Raw genomic sequence first — 21,429 nt, 5'->3', positions numbered from 1 at the left:
ACATTCACACTACTGTACCATGTTGGCCCCTATGATTTTGATGAAATATGGGAAAAAATTATTGAAAAAGTATTAAGAAAAGAAGATGGAAAATTACCTTCACAAGATGAATTAAAATTTTGGTTGGAGTATATGGATGGGAATGGCTCTGGGGAAGGAGTGCACGGAGGTGATTTTTAGTATAAAATAAGTAAAGCATATATGGGTATGAAGAAAAGTGTAACAATTTGTATTGTAAAATTTAAAAATATTAATCAAAAAAGGCTGCCAAGTAAGTACTGTCCCGCTGTATCCACTGATTGTTTATCCATGGATTCCCCCATCCACTGCTTAAAAATATTCATATATATATATATCCAACTTTGATTTTCCCAATTTAAATAGGGGACACCTTTACTATGCCACTCTAATGGGAGTTGAGCACCCGCAGATATTGGTATCCATGGGAGATCCTGCAACCAAATCCCAGAGAATAACCTGGACCCACTGTAATAAAAAAGAAAGGGAGGGGGGAAATCCACAGATATGCACAAATTGGGGAAGAAGGATGCTGGTTTTTACTTACTATTTTGGTTGGCACATGTTGCGTTCATGTTGCTATGTACCTTCAAATTGACTCTACCTTATGGTAATCCTATCCTAGTGTTTTCCTGACAAGATTTTTTCAGAGGAAGTTTGCCAATGCCTTCCTCGAAGGGTGAGAGTGTGTGACTTGCCCAAGGTGGGTTCCAGAGCTCAGCTGTGGTCTCCCACAGTGGAGTCATAGGAGTTTATCACACGAGGTCCTTCCGTGTGCTAAACGTCATGAAAGCACCCCCCAAACATCACACAAGCGCCTTGGGTGTGATCCCCCATGGCACTACGGAAGTGGAATCGTGGCTTCCATTCCCATCATGCACTCGTAACTGGGGGAGTCTTCTGGAGCGCTTTTCTTATTAACGGGATAAATCATTAATAAGAAAAGCACTCCAGGAGGCTCCCCTGGCTATGAGTGCATGACAGGAACGGAGCGGGAGTCATGATTACACTTCTATAGCGCCATGGGATCACACCTATGCCGCTTGCGTGATGTTTGGGGGCACTTGCGTGACGTTTAGCACACGGAAGGACCTCCATGTGATAAACTCCATAGTCTAACCTTTAGGCCACAACATGATCACCTCCAAACCCCATCCATGGACACCACAAGAAGGAAGGAGGAAGGGAGGGAGGATATGAGGATAGTTTTCTCATTCATTTAAGGTCTAGGGCATTTGAAAAGACTGATCTGAAGAACAAATAAATCAGGGAAACAGTGGAAGTGTGTAAGAATTTTAATTGGAATCCTTACTTACAGCAAGTAAATAAAAAAATATTTTCTCAGGTGTGTGTTTTACTTTTGGTATAGATCATGTACTCAGTAAAAATGTATCTTCAGAGAAAAATCCAGCTTCACTCAATATTGTGCTACAAAAAATGAGTAAAGAGGTACTCAGGGAGGAAGGAAACACTTTCTTTTGCTATTTTCTAATTTATGATTTACCCTGGCAGCTGAATCTTACTCCATGATACAACTGGAAAAGAAATGTCAAGGAAATCACCCTGAGGCACAAAAGGAGACTCTATAGGTGTATGAAAGAAAGAGCTTTAATAGGGTGCTGCATCTTTTTAAACATATGTTTTAAATGGTTTTTAATGTAATTGATAGGTTTTTCTAATTTTAATGAGAATAATTTGATGTCTGGATATGTCTTATACGGTGTAATGTTACTTATGATAAAAAGTATTGGTTATCTTGGAATTTGTATGATAGAACAAAAATATGTATTATCAGTTGTAAAAGGAGTATAACTTCACTGTATATGCTGAAATTTATCTATTTATTCAGAGTTTCATCATATCCCAGGGTTTTGGGGTTGTTGTTTTTTTTGGTACTCCTGGGGAACAAGAGAAAAGGGGAAGGAAAGCAGAAGTTGCTTCAGCTTTCCCTCTTTTGGGTTTGTGGCTACAAGCTCCATCACCCTCATCCTACTCCAAAGACATCCTTAATATCGATTGCCATAGCCTTGTTGTGCCCCCTCAAAAAATCAAATTCTTCTGGATCCTAGTCTCCCCGTCAGCCAGTTCCAATATGGTGCACACTGGCTCATAGGCAAGCAGCCAGCTGTTCCAGAAACCCATGATGAATACAGCAGATGGGTTAGTAAGGACTCTAGATAATAGCTTTTGGCTTTTCTGAGGCACAGAAACGTGGCACTGGCACAATTTCAATATCTTCATGGCAATTCAAAAGGCCCAAGACTCATTTGTAGAATATGAAGCATGCTTCACTCTCATTAAAATCAAAGAAAGGGCTTCTGTACTGCTGATTTCACTGAGTATTAAGAATGATTAACTTTCTCAAGACTGTGCTTCCAGTTTTTAGGTTACCACCAGACCATTGCTAAGGTGGCTAATTCATTTTTATAAAGGAGATTATTAGGATTAATAAGAAAATATGAATGCCATTTTCTCTGATTAAGGGGAAGAAAATGATAGAGTATTATATTCTAAGATTTACTTTAGCAAAGAGGATATTACTGGCTCTTAGCCAAAATACTTTCCTTAGATAAAAGTCTTCTTGACTCCAGTGACAGTTTCATGCGCGTATTTAAGAATATGAATTGGACAATGCAGAATATGACGTTTATGCCTTGTATTTCGAGAGAAGCATTGAACCAAAATCAAGCCAATTTCTTTCTCTCTCTACAAGAGTAAAAGGTATTAAATTACTAACCACAGTCTAGGTTGGTAAATGAAACATTTAGATATAAGTGGAAAATGAAGGGGCGTGATTTTCATAAACTTGTCAGAAACAATGATTAAGATTGTATGAGAGAAGGTGATTATGAAAGGTGTTCTCTTTGCCACTCACTGCCTTCAGAGGCAACAGGGGAAACAGTGGATGTTGTCTTCATGAACTTTATATGTCAAGGAAATACAAATCAATACACACAAGGGCAGACCCCCTCACCCAGTCACATATTCACTGGATAGTGGATACCTTACTGCAAATGCTGATGCTTTGTCAACTGTGAAAAAGCTGAAATTCCATACTCATAACCATGAGGACTAAGCACAAAAGTTAGAATTGTGCAAGCCATTGTATTCTATATTACCATGTGTGGATGCAAGAGCTGGACTAATAAGAAAGTGGATAAGAAGAAAAGCAATTCATTTGAGATGTGGTGCAGGAGAAGAATACTGAGGATATCATGGACAGCCAAAAAGACAAATGAGTCCTAGAACAGATCAAGCCAGAAATTTCCCTGGAAGCCAAAATGATTAAGTCAGTGCTATTGTACTTTGGTCACATCATGAGAAGGCAGAACTCATTGGGAAAAACAACAATGCTGGGAAAGGTGGAGGAAAGCAGAAAGAGAGGAAGACTGAATGCTAGGTGGATGGATTCTATTAAAGAGGTCACAGTATGAATTTACAGGAACCAAGTAGAGCAGTGGAGGATAGGGAGGAATGGAGATGTCTCATCCACAGGATTGCCATGAGTTGAAATCAACTCAAAGGTGGTCAACAACAGCAACAAAATCACAAAGAATGAGATTATTAAGGTATAAATATCTTGATTTTTTTTATTTTTTTTTTTAATTTTTTTTGGCAAATCTATGGTATGGCTACACTTGGGAAAAGCTGACAGCTAACTGGAAAGAGAGACTGGAGGAGGGCACAAGAAATAGTCTGTATTTTCCTTGACACGATAGAATCAGTGTGATGGTACATTCTGCTCAGTTGCTCCCACTGCATGCAAGAGCAGCTGAATAAAATATGATTTTTTCCTCCATGGTTCGTTTCTTGTGACCTGTGAACCAGGGATTCTTTCCCCAAACAAGTGGTAGTCATAAGCATGACTTGTAATTGACTTATGACTCTAGCATGCCTTGGGAAAGAGTAGGTTCAGTTCCTGATTCACATGTCACAAGAAATAAACCATGGATGGTTTGTTTAGCTGCTCTTTTTGTAACAGGAGGAATCGGATAGTGTACGATACCATGGTTGTTCATTCACAAGAGGCCAGAATACTGAAAATGCCACCACAATGCAGCTAATTTATTTTCCAACCACTCCATTTCACTCTCAGCCAGTTGTCAGTCTTTCGCCTTATTCAGTGTTTTGTGCCATTTGAGATGTTTTGCTTGTTTTGGAGTGGGGTTTGCTCCTTATTTGTTTGTTGTTGTTATTGTTGTTGTTGTTGTTGTTGTTATGTGCCTTCAAGTCATTTCTGACTTAGGGCAACCCTAAAGCAGTGTTTTCTTAGCAAGATTTGTTCAGAGGGGGTTTGTCATTGCCATCCTCTGAGGCTTAGAGAGTGTGACTTGCCCAGTGTCACCCAATGGGTTTACTGATCCTTACTTTAAAAAATGGGATCATGCCAGGTTCTGCTCCTTGTTCATAATAAACCATCATTCTTTAAAATTGACATTTCTCTTCATTGTCTGGATAGGTTATTTACTGGTTCGCACTGAAAAACTATTTTTAAATGTTTCGAGGGACGTGAGAGCTGCTCAGAGAAATGGGTAGTGAAATTCAAGATATTAGCGTAGCTGGGATTGGGCATCAATGTGTCCAAAACGCAATAGAAGAGAAACCCAAAAAGGAGGGAGGGAACTGAAATAGCCCAGTGAAGATTGTACATGTTTCATTGGGCCTGGAGTGGTGACTGTTGAAGGGAATGAAAGGAAAACAACAATGAGAGAGGAGGGGCATGACAGAAAACCCTTGAACAGAAAGCTTTCTTTTTGTTGTGTGCTTTAAAGTCATTTCCAGTGTTGTGGTGATCCTAAGGCAAATTTGCCATGCATGGATGCAAGAGTTGGACAGTGAAGAAAGTGGTCAAGAAGAAAATAAATGCTTTTGAGATGTGGTGCTGGAGAACAATGCTGAGGAGACTGTATGCAGCCAAAAAGACAAACAAATGAGTCCTAAAACAGATCAAGCCTGAAATCTCCCTGGAAGGCAAGACGATTGAGCTGAGGCTGTCATACTTTGGCCACATCATGAGAAGGCACAACTCATTGAAAAAGACAATCATGGTAGGAAAGGTCGAGAGATGTAGAAAGAGAGGAAAACCATATGCTAGATGGATGGACTCCATTAAAGAAGTCACGGGTGTGAATCTGCAAGACCTGAGTAGAGCAGTTGAGGATAGTGGTGGAGAAGTCTCATTCACAGGATTGCCATGAGTTGGGATTGACTTAAAGGTGGTTGTTAACAACGGCAAACCTATCACAGGATTTTTTTGGCAAGGCTTGTTCATTTGTCATTGTTTTCCTTTTAGGGTGAATGTGACTTGCCCATCATTACCTAGTGTGTTACCATGACCAAGCAGGGATTTTAACCCTAGCCCAACATTCAAACCTCTACACCATGCTGGATCTCAGAAAGCATTCTACATTGCAATATTTTGCTGTCAATCCCAACTTTGTTATATTAATCTTCACACTCACCAATTCCCAGCAGTTTTACCCAACAGCACTGCAAGACTTAAGATACTATATGCTGTATTATCTTAATATTAAGTGTATAGGATTTATAAGGATTTAAGATACTATATAGTATCTTAACATTAAGCCTAATATTATCTAACTTGATCTAACTTGAGGTATTCTCTAACTATAAAAGCCAAAATGCCTAAACTGAAGCTGTCATACTTTGGACAGTGGAAGACAGTAGGAAACAAGGAAGATCGCATTACATGTGGATTGATCCATTCAAGGAAGCTTGACCCCTGAGTCTGCAAAACCTGAGCATGACTGTTGACCAGGATTTTTGGAAGTCTCTCATAGGGTTGCCTTAAGCTGAAGCCAACTTGATGACATATAACAACAAAAGTGAAGTTAAATTATTGTGATCTCCCCTGTATTCCAGGGAGCACAGCAAACATAATACTTGAGTTCTTATGAAAGTGTGTTAAGAAATCAAGACAAGGTGGCAGATGATAACACTCTCTTTCTGATGCCCCTCCATTTCTCAGAGTGTGTGCTCCTCTCCTATCCTAGTGAGGACTGGTGAATAAGTTGGAGCCATAACCATAATTAAGGCCAACAGAATTCTTCACTTACTAAGATCCCTAATCATGATTTGAAGGTGGTTCAGAATCATGCTTAGCCAGGGAACCTGGTGAATCCTAGCTGTGGTTAAAATGAGATTGGGAAATGTGTTCTAGAGAAAATATGTGAATTTACACTCTAGGTCTGTCTAACCTTGATTCCGTTTTTCTGTCATTCCATCTAACCAAGGTCTGCATAACTGTGGTATAGCAGCGTGTGATGATTAGATTTGGCTAGATCCCTTGAGGCTCCAGCTATAGGTCTTTCTGTGTCCTGCTACTTAGTGTGTGCCAACACCCACTAAAGCACACAAAGTGAATTGTTGTTTTGATGACTATCTAAAATATCAATTTGAATTGCACCTTTGGTGAGGTCTTAATACTTTTTGATAAATTTGCATTAGAGGACTGATATGTGTCTCTGTTTCTTAAATGTTACATATTTTACATGATATCTTGCCAACAGGGAAAAGTAGGAGCATAGTTTTGTTATTGTGATGTCAAATCAAACCTTGGATTTTCAACTAGTGGCATTTTTTGTTTGTTTATGTTGCTGCCTAGATATATTTTTTGCTTCATATTTTATTTACTTTCCTTTGTCAGTGGCCTACTTTTCCACTCATTGGAAAATTTCCCAGAACATGCTTTGCAAATCTTTGCTGAAGAAGTGTCAAACTTTCTCACTGCAAAATGAAATTGACAAACTGACTGTTTGCCGAGTTTTTGGAATAAGATGCTATACCGAGCCTCCCAACAGCTTATTAATCACCGACCTTTTCTTGGTTGCTAGTTGTTTTGAGTAAAAATGTGAACCTAGTGTTTATAAATCCAAAGTACAGACAGATGTTGTGTCTCTGTGTTATATACCTTAGGTGGCTATACTGTATTTTACCAGCATTGGTGACTGTATCTAGGAACGTCATTGCCTCCCACTTCTGCTGAGGGCTAGCAGTCAGGAAAGATAAGCCACACTCAGAGGGAACATCTACCCTGTAGAAATAATGTAGTTTGACATCACTTTAAGTGCTGTAGCTTCATCCCATGGAATGCTAAGATTTGTACCTTTACAAGGTCTTTAACCTAATGCCTCACAAAACTACAAATGGCAGGATTCTTTAGGATGGAGTCATGCCAGTTAATGTGGTTTGAAACTGCATTATTTCTACAGTATAGTTGTACTCAGGAAGGGTCAACAGTATGGTTGAATTAGATACCTTATTAGACACTTTGTGGTAACCTGACTTCTGTAATACAGTATGTCCGCACTATGCGCGGGTGCACCATATGCAGCTTTAACCTTACGTGGAAGGTCAAGCTGCCGAGGGATGAATTGCACGCATGCCACACCAAACGCGGAGGCAATCCCCCATTGCAACCAATGGGGTTTGAGCTTACACGTTTTCCCCATATGTGGGGGGATCCAGAACGGATTCCCACGTGTGGAGAGGGCTCACTGTATCACTTCCTATCTTATCCTTCCCTTTCTGGCAACTGGGCAACAGGGAAAAATTAACTAGCATCATGGGACACATCTTGAAACACACATCGTGTGCTTCGCTGGATGGACAAGACATCTCCTATTTTCATTTTTATACTCTGAATTAGTAAGAAAAATTTAAATGGCTAGAAACACATCTCTTTCTTACCATCAACACATGTCTGCACTGTTGTGGGTTATGTTGATTCCAGCTTAATGGAAACCCTATCATAGGGTTTGGCAAGACTTATTTATAGGAGGGTTGTCATTGCCTTCCTCTTAGGCTTAGATAGTGTGATGTGAAGAGGTGGACTTCCATGGTTGAATGGAGATTTGAACTTTGGTCTCCTGGAGTCCTACTCCAAGACTCAAACCACTGCAACACACTGGCTTCCATGTCTGCATTACAGGTTTAGATTTATTCCATACCTGCCTTTCAAGGGGCCCAATATGAAAACTGGTGAATACAGAATCTACTTGATAAAAAGGGAAAGGGAATAGAAGAGAACAAGAAGAGAAGAAAATTGAAGCATTATGTCTTGAAAAATACACAGATGTTTGATGACCAGTCAGGATTTATTTGGCTTTATATCCCACCTTTTCCTGAAAATTGAATGGCAGCTGAAAAAAACAGTCCTGGCAGAGTGATGCCAACTCCAGCTGATGTTAGCAGAGATAATATTGTGTAGGCGCTAGGTAAACTGGAAGCCATTGGAGTGGACTGTGCTATCTCACCTCTCCCTCTGATCTGGCCAGGTGAAATAGCTGCTGTTAGAAGATGGGGGCAGAGGAAATGCCACATGGCTGAACTGGTAACAGGGGAAATGATAGTATACAGTGGGCTGCCTTACCTCTCTCACTGATGCTACAGGCAAAGAAGATACAGCTTTTTGGCACTCTCATAAGGCTGCAATGCTCTGCACTCTTTTAAGGAAACTGTGACAATCGAGGTAGTTTTAGTAGGACCAGATTTGACTTCCCTGCATTCAAATAGAGGTCAGGGACTCATTTTGTTATTAGGTGCTGAGCAAGGCTACTCTTGCGCCTGCGAGTGAATTAGCCGTGATCTTGGTGCACTCGGGAATTGTAGCTTCATGTCTTAAACCACTCAGGTGCAGCACTTGATTAATCTCAGAGGAAGATTTGGCCAGGTTTGCTTTATATACATTTCAAAGGAGCTCTGGAGTAGTCTTTGAGGGATTAACTTGTTAAAATTGGTCTCTTCTGCTTCCTTGACACTGGAGGTTTTCAGGCATTTCACAGCTGCCTAATTTGTGCAGCTAAGCTACTGGCCATAGGATGGCCAGCCCAAGATAGTTGGATGCCTGAAGCAGAGCAGAAAATTGTGTGTGCTATTCACTTATTCCACATCAAGGTATGTAAATACTGAAAGGAAAATTATTTTGATGCAAGAGACAGAAAATCCCACAAACCCTTATCCCCGTAGTCAAAATATAATATGTTAAACACCTAACATTTGCTGCCCTTTCCATAATATCCCTATTCTGATGCCTTCCCCTATATGTTTTTTTTATGAAGTCTCTTTTTATCTTTTCTCTCCAAGTGATGTGCTAGTAATAACTGAAGCACAACGTTAGTCTTTACTGCAGTTCCCAGAATTCTGCAGCCAGACTGGTTTGTTTCTATTCTCAGGTGGGTATGTGGGTTTCTGGGATTTATAATCTAAGGCCAGACTTTGATTCAGAGCAGTGATTCTCAGACTTTTTACCCTTGTGACCCCTTTTACACATGTGGACGTTGCACCCCTCTCCCCTCTATGTAATATATGTATAAAAATATTTTGCTTGTTTAGGGTGCATATTTTCATTTGCACATTCACATTTATATTCACCTTTTAACATTTTATAAGAAAATAACATTGTTCAAATTTGAACATATGTGTAAAATTTACATACAAAAAAAGTTTGGGAAGAGGAGGGATGAGGGTCTCCAAGTCTCATACCTCCTTTGAGCAACTTTCTTATCCCCTGGGTCCTGCCCCACAGTTTGAGAACCACTGGTTTAGAGCCAGCTGATAATAAGTTTACGATCTCTACCCATTAAAACTGAAATCTAGATATCAAATGCTTGGGACCAGAAATGTTTTTGTCCCCCCCCCCCCCCGCCCCCAATTTTGGAATATCTTGGCAATGGGAACCGAGTCTGAACATGAAATTCATTTATGTTTATGTTTTGTATACACCTTATTCACATAGCCTGAAAATACAAATATTTTAATAATGTTATCCATGAAACCAAGTTTGTGTCCACTAAACCGTTAGAAAACAAAGATGTCACTGTCTCAGCCACCAATGTGGAAATTTTGGATTTTGGAGATTTCAGATTTTGGAATTCTGGATAAGGGATACTCAACCTGAATTGAAAAAAACATCATACTATAAAATTGGCTCAATTCAGAAAGAGAGAGATGTGCATGGAGCATTGCGTATCTCTGATTCTATTGAAATCATTTTGATGAAATGCATCCTGTCCTGGACATTTTTGCTGCCTTTTCCTGGCTCCCTGAAGAGTCTTACAATTATTAGTAAGTAGATCATATTTGTGTCTTCACGTTTGTTTCCAATTTATAGCAGTCCGTTCATAAGGTTTCCTTGGAAAGATTTTTCTACACTGTAGATGCACCCTCCATTTTACTATTTGGAGTTTGAGTCACATTACTGTAGTGACTTTTAAAACATGTTTATGTATACTGTCCCAAAAGCCACAATGGCATGATTTATTAATAAATGAACAATATAAACTCACTGGCTCTTTGTTTGAAGAGGGAAGGGAAGTATAACTGACAGGCAACAATTATCTTTGAATGTTTCCTATACATAATTCGTGCACAACCTTACAAATATTAATAGGTGATGCCTGGCTGTATGAGGTACCTCTCTGGTTCTCATTAACAGCAGCGTTTGGCAGCTTCTCAATTTTTAATGTATTTATCCTCCTAGCACTCCTTTGAAATGGGAAGACCCCATTATCTTTCTTGCAGAGGCAAGAAATTGAGTAGCTGCTGGTATTTCTGTTCCTGCTTCTCTGCTGCAAGAAGAAGAAAAAACAGTTTCTGTTCCTTGAATTCCTCTCTTACTCATGCCTATGTTTCAGCTATTCAGTGAGTGATGTCCTACTGAAAAGTGGCTTGGGTGGGGGGGAAGTATGTATTACTTGGCACTATGTGTAATGAAGCTGCAGGTTTGTGTCTGTGTCTGTTTCAGATGAAAAAAACAATATGTTAAATAGCTGCAGTTTTTTAACCAAGGTGTTGTCGCAGAGAACCATATATCTTGTCAGCTCTTTTTTTTTTCATATCCCAAATTGTTTCTCCCCAGCTTCTCTTCTCCTCCCTCCACGAGATTCCTCCACATGTTACTTTTGTGGAGCATCCCCCAGCTGATACAGCCGTTGGCCTTAATGGCTTGGGAATTCTAGGAGTTGTACTCAAGGGTGTCACTAGGGGTGTTGGGGAATATGGGCCACTCCTGGTGACACCCTAAGGGGGGTGAAGCCATCCTTCCCCAAAAATGGGGAGAACATTGGCAGAAACAGGCTGGGACATCATCATCATCATCATCATCATCATTATTATTATTATTATTATGCTTTATTTATATAGCGCTGTAGATTTGCACAGCGCTCTACATACAAACAATAAAATAGATACGAGTAAACCTGTGCATGGCATACATTCTAAGAAGTAGTATCATAATACATATAAATAATACATAACAATACAGGAAAGGGTTCAATAAAACAGGCAACAAATTAAAAATGTCAAATAACAAATATTAGTCATGCAGTGCCTGGGAACGCTTCTCTGAACAGGATGGTCTTCAACTTAACTGCATCCATGTAAAATACTGGAAATGGTGTGCGTGGGCAAGACTCAGTGAAAGGAAAAAAAGGAGAGCCCTCAGGGTTTTTTAAAATTTAAATTTAACTTTTTCACTTTTTAAAATTTTTCATTAATTAAAAAAATTCTTTAAAAACATCACATCTTACCAAAATTTCACTTTAACCACATGAAACTGTGTACAGGTAAATACATTTACATATGTATCACATCGTGATTCAAAGGTATAATTTTAATTTTGCTAGTTGTTTATGTCTCAACTATTGCCATTACATTCAGTGATATACAGGAATTGCGATTTACGAGTAACGTTAGTACAAAAACCATTACCGAGGACTTTGTATGGTGTGGTATGGGAGGAAGTCAATGGGGGTGGTAACATCATGAGTTACTTCACCATGTGATGCCAGTCCTAGTGACACCACTGTCAGTAGTCCAAAAAAGGAGCTTTCCCACACTTTGGCAGATTCTTTGTTTAGATGGTACACAGGCCTCTGGAATTTTGTGGAATGGAGTGGAGGATAGTTTTTAAAAACTGGCAGGTGAAGAAAGACTTAAACATCTTTGCTATGCTGTCTGTTCCTTCAGTCATATTTCCAACCTGGCAAGGCTTTTTTAGGAAAGGAAAACTGAACACCATCAAAGTTTCATTGTGCAATTTTCCATGTGTTAAAGTAGGGATGCCATAACCCGGCTGTGCCTGTGCTTGTAACGGTTTTTGCAGTTTGGCACGGTCACGGTCCGGTTCACTCTAAATCCTGGGTTTCGGCCCAGCCAGCAGCCATCGCGCCTAAAGGGAACACTCGTCCCCTTGAGGCTGGCTGGCCAATGGCACAGCAGCTGGAGCGGAGCTGTTTCCAGCCCCACTCTGCCATTGGCCAGCCTCGAGGAGGAGGAAGAGGAGGACGAGTGAGACTCTGGGCCAGCCAGGGGGAGGGAAAAGTGCCCTTTCTTAGTGCCTGGCGAGGAGAAGGAGGAGGGGGAAACAGGAGGAGGAGGAGGTGGGTGCCCATTTTCAAAGGTCTCCCCCCCAAAGCGCACTTTCTGTGTACAGTAGAGTCTCGGTGAAGAAGCATGGGACGTCAGATTGGGGACAAAAGTCCCTCACCTTGCCTCCTCCCTCCCTCCCTCCCTTCTTAGTTCCCTACTTACCTTCCCTGCTTGGGTCAGGCTTCTCCCTTTGGCCTGAGGAAAATGAAACCTCCGAGGAGAGGCCTGGGGCTGTCCTCCGCAGCCGCCAAGTCCTCGCCTTCCCTGCTCCCCTTCCCTTCAAAGGGCTCCAAAAAAAGCCGTTTGGAGGAAAGGGGAGGTCTGGGAAGAGCAGGGCCGGGCTAGTGCCCAGGTCTCTCTTCTCTTTTCCTGCCTTCCTTCCCTTCCCTCCAAAGAGCTCCAAAGAGCCCTTTGGAGGAAAGAGGAGGTCTGGGAAGAGGAGAGTGACCTCGGAGGACAGGCCTGGGCCGAGCACACAAGTCCCTCTGAGGAGCCTGCGTCCTCGGTCTAGGCTTGTCCTCTGCTGTCCAGGCTTCTCCTTTCTGGGGATTTCCTCTCCCCCGAAGAGGTTGGGGGGGAAGGAAAGTGAAGCTGGGGGGGAGAGGCTTGGATCTGGGGGGGGGGATGTGTCCTACATTTGAAAATGTTGTCCTACATTTGTCCCGGTTTGGAGGTCCTGATTTATGGCAACCCTATGTTAAAGTCTGGTTTGCTCCTGAGTCAGCACAGCAGGCTGCTCTGTTTTCTTAAGATGCTTAACATTGTTTTCTTTTTCTTTTTCAGAATTAAATGTAAAGGAATCTGATGTGAGAGTATGTGATGAATCATCATGTAAATATGGGGGTGTTTGCAAGGAAGAAGGTGATAGTTTGAAATGTGCATGTCAATTTCAGGTAAGAATTTTTCACATCTGTTAGTTGATGTAATGAGAAATATTGAGGTAGTCTGAAACAGCGTGTCAGACTGAGAATGTAAGCATTTGTATGATCTGGTGTGGTATATTCTTTAGAGACTAAATATAGACATAAAATGGAAGCAGCACAACATTCTTAATTGAATTCATAGTGTATTCTTCACCTATTGTGGGACCCTGGTTTTGTAATTTGCCTCGTAAACATGCCTGTCCTGGCTCTAAGGCATACATCCAGCTGCTTGTCTCAACTAGAGTAAATCTACTGATTCAGTGCAATTTAATGAATGGAAGCCTATCATTCAACAGTCGATTCAATGAGGTCCACTGGGATTTAGGTTTAGTCCAGAGTCTTGACCTTCAGATGGATTTTCTTTCTTTCTGTTTCCCATTTTTCACTAGCATGTACATATTTATTCATCAATATAGCCATCCTTTCGCTGATGCCAAATCATAAAAACATTTTCAAAATGTTACTAGAATTGGGGGGAATGGATACTGGTGTTGACAGGGACACTTTAGCCAAGATGCTAGAGTGGCCATATTAAAAACAGGGAAGGGGGAGATTAAAACAAGGCCCCCATACCTTTAATATTTATGTGGAAGAGGAAATTTGAACCACTGCAATTTGCATCACAAGCTGTTTCATGTACTATCCAATAATAGGTTCTTTGCAGACTTGGTTTTCCATCATATGCTGAAAATTTGCAGAACTGCTTCTCTTCAGAGCTGCTATTTGTACTTCATGGTTCCTCTCCATGCTGTATTTCATCATAAAGCCAGAAGAGCAGGAGGCATAGTGTTACAGTATTTGTGTATATGTGGCTTCTGGAGAGGAGATCCTATTTGACTTAGTTCAGTCTCTGAGGAACAGTTAGTTTAGAAATGCATTCTGTACTTCGTAGTTAGTAAGAACTTAGTTCAGAAATGCATTTCTGTACGGAAGGCATATTTCACACACTCATGCAAAAGTCTAACGTAACTATGCGCTGCTTCCAGAGAAATATTTCTTTATTCTGGGACCCTTCAAACACCAATAGCTTGAGTACTTCCATAGCACTGCTGCTATGTTTTGGTCTTTTGTGGTTTGCTTTAGCAGCTGAATGGAATGGTCCTCTGGGAGGAAGCCACAAGCCACAAAACTGAATTCTCAGATTGTACCTTAGCTGTACCAACTCAATACCTATTCACAGGAGGCTGTGGGATGATGAAGGTAAATACAAATTCTTATTTTTTTTTCTTTTTTAATAAAATACTTTCTCCCCTTCTCTCACAGTGTCACACAAATTATATTCCTGTTTGTGGTTCAAATGGAGACACATACCAAAATGAATGTTTTCTCAGGAGAGCTGCTTGCAAGCATCAGAAAGAGATAACAGTGGTTGCTAGAGGGCCTTGTTACTCAGGTGAGTCTTGTTACTCAGTCTTTCTCATTTCTTTCATTGGATTTTCTGATGTTTCCCCCAGGACTGCAAGTAAAGAGCTTGTGTGTATTGGCACAGTCCCTCTATCCCTGGGGATGCATCTACACTGTAAAAATAATGCAGTTTGACACGACTTTAACTGCCATGATGCTATCCTACAGAATCTTGGGATTTGTAGTTTTGTGAGGCACCAGCACTCTTTAGCAAAGAAGTCTAAAAGACTTTGTAAAACTACAAATGCCAGAGTCCCACAGGATGGGGCTACAGCGTTTAAAGTGGCATCAAACCACATTATTTCTACAGTGTAGATATACCCTAAGATACATCCAGGAATAGTCATAGATTTGTGATGGAGATATGTTGGAAGAAGATTTGTATTTCAGTCCTGGCTTACACAACTGAAAGCGGGGCTAAAGCTGGCAATGTCAAGTGGGAAACTTACAGAAAAAGAGGAGTGTATGACCATTCCTCTCCCCTCACCCTTTTTCCTTATTCAACCCCATACTTGGCTGCTTTTATATCAAACAGGCTCACTGGGAGAAATTCTTCACTGAAGAATTGTGAAAGAAAAGGCAATCGCTATAGCAATAAATCTACATCTTCCTGTCTTCCATTTCTCTCTCTTTTTTTAACTCTTCCATTGTTCATAATTAGTTCCTTGCTAATTTACTACTGACAAGCAGACTGCAATAAAAAACTTCTTCCAGACTAGTGTTTTACTCTCTCTAAGCCTCTGTGTCTCTATGTAGTGCGTGTTTGTTGGTGTATGTCTTAATGGTAGGGAGTGATGGGCACAGACATTTTGGCTAGGCTCTGTGATTGATTGCATGTCTTGTTTAATTAGAGATTGTGAACACTTCTCTCTCTTTTAATCTGATAATGTTTGAATAGAGGAATTTATTATGTATTGTTGTGTTATTTTGAGCAATTGGTTTCTTTGTATCTTTTTACTTTAAAACACCTTGTGATTTTTATACACAAAAATGTGATATAAAAATGTTCTTAAATCAAGAGACAAAACTAGTAGAAAATAAACAAATCCACAAAATCAGCAAATTTTTTAAAAATCTAGCCTGAAATGCTTTAGAACATTCTTAAATGCTGATTGGAATAACCAAATTATCTTATTTAAATAAATCATAACATTCACTTGAGAAGTAGATTCTAGATAATAATAAAACAAAAGAGTTGAAATTCTGAATCAATCACCAATAATGAGTTAATTTACAGTACAATCCTACACATGTCTACTCAGAAATGTGTCTCTTGGGCATGTCTACTTGAGCCAAATGAAATGGTCTCACTTCGTTTTTATTGCAAACAATCCAGATGTCATGTGGGAGGATTATGGCTGAATCTGGGCCTTTTCAGCACCTCATCTTAATCTGGAGGAAGAAAGCACAGATTCCCGCCCCATACATGGGCTTCCCATACACAGATTTGAGGTCACACAGACAGGAAGCCCCATTTAGATGAAGGGCATGCATGCCCATGGCACACATGCTGCACCTGGGAGCACGTCCCATTCATCTAAATGGGGCTTGAACATACACAGAATTTGCTGTACGTGGGGGGGGGGGGGGGGTTGGAACAGATCCCCTACATGAAGCAAGGGTCTACTGTAGTGATTTATTCCGGACGTGAGTGGAAAATCCAGATATTTGTGTGTTGGATTGCCTTCCATAGTGATGTCAGTGTGGGGTAGGATGTGGGAGGAGTGTTGAATGGGTGGAATTGGTTGGGTCCGGCAAACCTAGTGTGTGTCACCATGTTTTCCTTCTGCCGTGAATGTTCAGCCATAAGAGCAGCATGATAGCAAGTACATAACACATACATTTATAATGATGTACATAGCAAGTACATTTCTAGTGATGAGTTAGATCATCCTTCCCTTCCCTCCTCCTTCCCCCTGCCCAAGTGTCATGTTTGTTTTATTATTTGTACACTTCTTCCTTCCTGCTCTCCTGCCATCTGATCAGTGTTGTTTTGTCTTTGTTTTGATGCATTCCTTCTTCCCTCTGCCCCAGTCATTCACTCACTTGCTCATACGATCACACACACTTCCTCCTCCATCCTGCCATCTTTCACTCACTCCTGTCATCACATGTACTCTGTCCGCCCATCTCTCCATCATTCATTTGCTTGCTCATGTAGATTGCTGCACTGTATGTATAGGGTAGGGAGTGCATGTGAGATCTCTTCCGGTAGTAATCCTTTCTGGTAATTTAATAGTAAGTTATTTTATACTTTAAAACTCTATCCATCCATTTCTCTTTTTTAACTCTTCCATTGTTCATAATTAGTTCCTTGCTAATTCACTACCGACAAGCGGACTGCATTTAAGCATATTATCTATCCTTTCACAGTTCTTCATTTGTGTCACTTGATGAGTTTACATTGAAGCAAAAGAGTGAGTTCCATGGCTAGCTTACACTCTATTATCTCTTTTTATCTTATTTTTAAGTACATATGTTCAGAACTTTTCTATTTCTCAGTAGTCATAGCTTGAAATCAGCTGTATCCTCCTTACATCTCCAATACAATGTTGTGGTAAATAGATAATATGCTCTAACCTTTGAGAAGTGCAATGCCATGAATACAAGGTCTTACAAAAATGTTCTTTGGTTGCAGTGTCCATTGAGTAGCTGAGCGCAATTCTGCAGATAATGTTCTAAGGCAGGTCTCTGATATAATGATGCAAAATGAGATGAATTCATCAAGCGTGTTTGTCTGATTTTTGTTATATTTATTTTTAGCTCTGCAAAACATTTACTAATACTTTAGCACTGGTTGATTCATCTCTACCATGCTTAGTCTTTTTGAAGATTCTTTTTATATATCTATATACAGATTGAGTTTTCCTTATCTGGAATTCTGAAATCTAAAATGCTCCAAAAACCAAAATATTTTTCAGGAGTGGCTGAGATGACACCTTTAGTTTCTGATGGTTCATTGCACACAATGTTTATTTTATGCTCAAAATTATTTTGAAAATATCCTAAAGAATTACTTCCAGGCTTTGTGTATAAGATGTATATGAAACACTGTATTTAGACTTGGGTCCCATTCCAGCATATCTCATTATACTTCTGCTTGGTGTAATGGTTTGAGTGTTGGACTGGGACTCTTGAGAACAGGGTTTGATTCCCACCTTGGCCATGAAACCAACTGGGTGATCTTGGGCAAATTATCTTATCCTTAGAGGAATGCAATGACAAATCTCTTTTGAACAAATCTTGCCAAGAAAACCTCATGATAGGTTCACTTGAGAATTATCATAAGTCAGAAATGACTTGAAGGTGTCCAACAACATCATCATCATGAACAACAACAAAACATATATGCAAATATAGGCATTCCAAAATCCAAAAAATCTGAAATCCAAAACACTTCTGGTCTTTATGTAGCAAAGTGGTTATTTCATGAGAAGTCCAAATGGTGGTGGCATGGCCCTCATGCTGCTATGAGGGTTCAGATACATGAAGGAGTTCCTTGAGCAACTGGAACAATTTGTTGAGAAAAGAATGCATCTTATATCAGGAGGGCAGGCTCAGCATCGCTGCTGAAGTCTTCAATCTGAAGGGTTTCCAAAACCTACTTGGAGACCGCCTTGGCTAGCTCAGGAAGTCACACTGTTGGGCCTTGGAGTGAACAATACACTGACAGAATCCCCATTCCCACCTTAGGTATGCACAGTCGAACTTTGCAGACCGTGAAATAGGGCACCTACTCAGGGGAATGGAATCCTAATAGATCACTGTGTCTCCACCTCCCTGCTTTCCGGGTCTTGCCTGAGACTGAACGAAAAACCTTGGTGGGCAAAGCAGAGAGAGAGATTCCCCACCCTCTTCTCCCTCCAGCCAGGTGCTTGTGATAAAAGCCAGGGTGTTGTTCTCATCCAAAATCAGTTTCCAAATAGCTATTGTTTTCCGCAATTGACTTGGCATTCAGTAGCTGTACACAGAAATATTGCTGTTACTGGTTGCAGTGTTCCACAATAGTTGCTCATTATTTTTGTTATTAAAAATATTTTGAACAACTGTATATTTCCACATAGAGGAATGTGCTGCATTTTTTATATTAAGGAGGATTAATAAGCTAACATTTTGCTGTCTCAGATAATAGTGTAGCTTATTTAGGATATCTCTTCCTGTTCTCTTATGAAGAGGACCCTGGAGTAAGGGCAGCTAAGTAAGGTATGTTCTGTTTATTGGCTTTCTAACTGGAGATTATCCACATGAGGAATTTACATGGCTAGACTATAGTGATCCATGACTTCCATAGATATTTGGGTGTGTTATTGGTTACTATGTTAATATTTGATTAGCTAACTTATCATTATTATATAAATAATTTGTTGTTGTTGTTGTTGTTATGCATCTTCAAATCATTTCTGACCTATGGAGACTTTTGGGGTTTTGTGGGGCCAAGAGTGTACGACATGTGCAATGTCAGCCAGTAGGCTTCCATGGCCGAGGAGGAAATTGAACCCTGATCTCCAGAGTCATGATACAGTGATCAAACCACTACACACATCTTTTATTTATGAATGTGAATTATGGGATTAAAATGACAAAATGTTTAGATTTATTAAATCTTAACTATGTGTGCTTTGACATTATTTTTATTATTTATATTTATATTTTATTAATATGCTGCTTTTACTTCAGCATGGGACATAAGATATGTTTTACTACTGCTAGCAGGAAAATTTTGGACTATTCATTTAGTGGTATGTTTATGTCCTTATAGGACTGAAGAAGCTAAATTTGTTATACCAGTCATGCTGTACTATCTCTCTTAGAAAGAGAGCAAGTCAAAATTATTTTAACAAACTCTTTGAAGCTACTAATTAGGTTTTATTCCTGTAAATAACAGATATTAAATTGAAGTATGTGCAAAAAGAGTTCATAAGTCACTGAAGATAAGAATGGAGAATGCTGATTTAATGTTTCAAATTTGGTCTTATATTTATGCTGGTCCATGGCTGTAAGAAATCTTTAATTTAAATGCAAAACATTTTAGCCATTATTTTTATTCCACTTCCAACCCTCGTGAATTAGATAAATTAATAAACCTGTTTTGGAATCAAGGATAAGTCAATATCTTTTCAAACCTGTGTACACCATTTACAGTAAAAGGTTAGGTTATAACATAGAAACGTATCAAGTGCTGTAATAAAAACAAATGACTTCAACATCATGAGTACAAAATAGGGTGGGAGAGGATTTGTCAGGGAGCCATCCAAAATCAGTATTACCATACATTGCAACCTAGGGCAAAAATAGCACTTAGGCTGCATCTGCACTGCAGAAATAACCCAGGTTGACAGCACTTTTACTGCTATGACTCATTGCTATGGAATTGTAGAAATTGTATTTTTGTGCCACCAGAGCTTTCTGACAGAGAATGCTAAATGTCTCATAGAACTAAAATTCCCAGAATTCCATAGCATTGAACCATGGCAGTTAAAGTGTTGTCAGCCTGGATTGTTTTTGCAACTCGGATGCAGCATGATGTGGGAGGAGGAGGAAGGCGCACCAAGGTGAGGCAGAAGGAGGAAGAGGAAGGCGCAGTACAGCATGAGGTGGGAGGAGGAGGAAGCAGTGATAGGGAAGAGGTGGAGGAGAAGGGAGGAGAAAGAAGTGGTGGGGGTGAGAGGAGGAGGAGGAGGCAGCTCCTCCAAATTGCCATTGTCTTCAATGGTGGTGTGGCTGTGCCATCATTGAAGTAAATGGGACTTGAGCATATGCAGGTTTTGGCATTTGCGGAGGGTCCAGAAAGGATCCCTTTCATATACCAAGGGCCCACTGTATTTAGAATTTGCAGGCAGAGCACTCTGGTGCTTCACCAGTGCCTCAAGATGTCATAGGATGGAAGCATGGCAGTTAAAGTGGAATAATCACTTTAACAGTGTTGTGTGAATGGGCCCCTAGATTATGCGTATCTATGCCAAAATAACAATTACTGGAATTAGGTATTGCCATTCTGAGCTTCCAAGGTATGTCTCTTTACATGTATCCATGAGAAGCAGTACGGTACAAAAATGTATTTGATAGATGTCTTTTCACAAGTAAGAAGGGCTGAGTTATCATTTTTTTTTAGCATCAAAAAGGCAGACTGGGGCTATCCTAGTTAGATTTATTTATTTATTTCATTTATAGTCCGCCTTTCTCCCAGAAAGGGACCTGAAAGTTAGAACCTCTCCTCTGTCATTACTGTTTGCTATTAAAAGTAGAGTAAGAACATATAATTACATAATTTAAATGATTTAATGACTGTACAGTTCACCAGGACATTGATGAAGCTAAGTGGAATAGAAGAGACAGAAACTATCATTGTCACTATCTTTGCTTGCCAGTTCAATGTTGTTCCATTGCCTGAGGCAGATCTGAGGCACATGGTTCAAATCACTTTAGGAACTTCACCTTTGGGACAGTAGTTTGTGCTTTTCTGGAGAAGTGGGGATGCATTTGTTTTCCATGGGCCTTTGAGGGAAATTCCAGAGAATGAGATAATACGAATCAGTCGCGGTGGGCACTATCTTAAAAGTTAGTACATTTATTGTAGCCTTAGATTTTACAGGCTATGACCTACTTTATTACATGCTGAGGATAAGTGTCTATCTTACTAATGCTAGAAGGACTCTGCAGAGATTTATAGTCAACCTCCTTACTTTCAAACCCT

General features: G+C 40.0%; 1 protein-coding gene across 1 annotated transcript in view; it reads left to right on the top strand.

Annotated features, from left to right (window-relative positions):
* TMEFF1 (transmembrane protein with EGF like and two follistatin like domains 1) overlaps positions 1-21,429 on the top strand; it is a 105,115-nt gene that overhangs the window by 30,560 nt on the left and 53,126 nt on the right. The window contains exons 2-3 of the mRNA XM_042461902.1: positions 13,192-13,301; positions 14,595-14,724. Of these exons, the coding sequence (XP_042317836.1) occupies positions 13,192-13,301; positions 14,595-14,724 (240 nt within the window). The remainder of the gene's footprint in view (positions 1-13,191; positions 13,302-14,594; positions 14,725-21,429) is intronic.

This window comes from Sceloporus undulatus, chromosome 4, assembly GCF_019175285.1.
Source record: "Sceloporus undulatus isolate JIND9_A2432 ecotype Alabama chromosome 4, SceUnd_v1.1, whole genome shotgun sequence".
NCBI lineage: Eukaryota > Metazoa > Chordata > Lepidosauria > Squamata > Phrynosomatidae > Sceloporus > Sceloporus undulatus.
The sequence above is the reverse complement of the archived record's forward strand: the minus strand, read 5'-3'. Positions and strand labels throughout refer to the sequence as shown.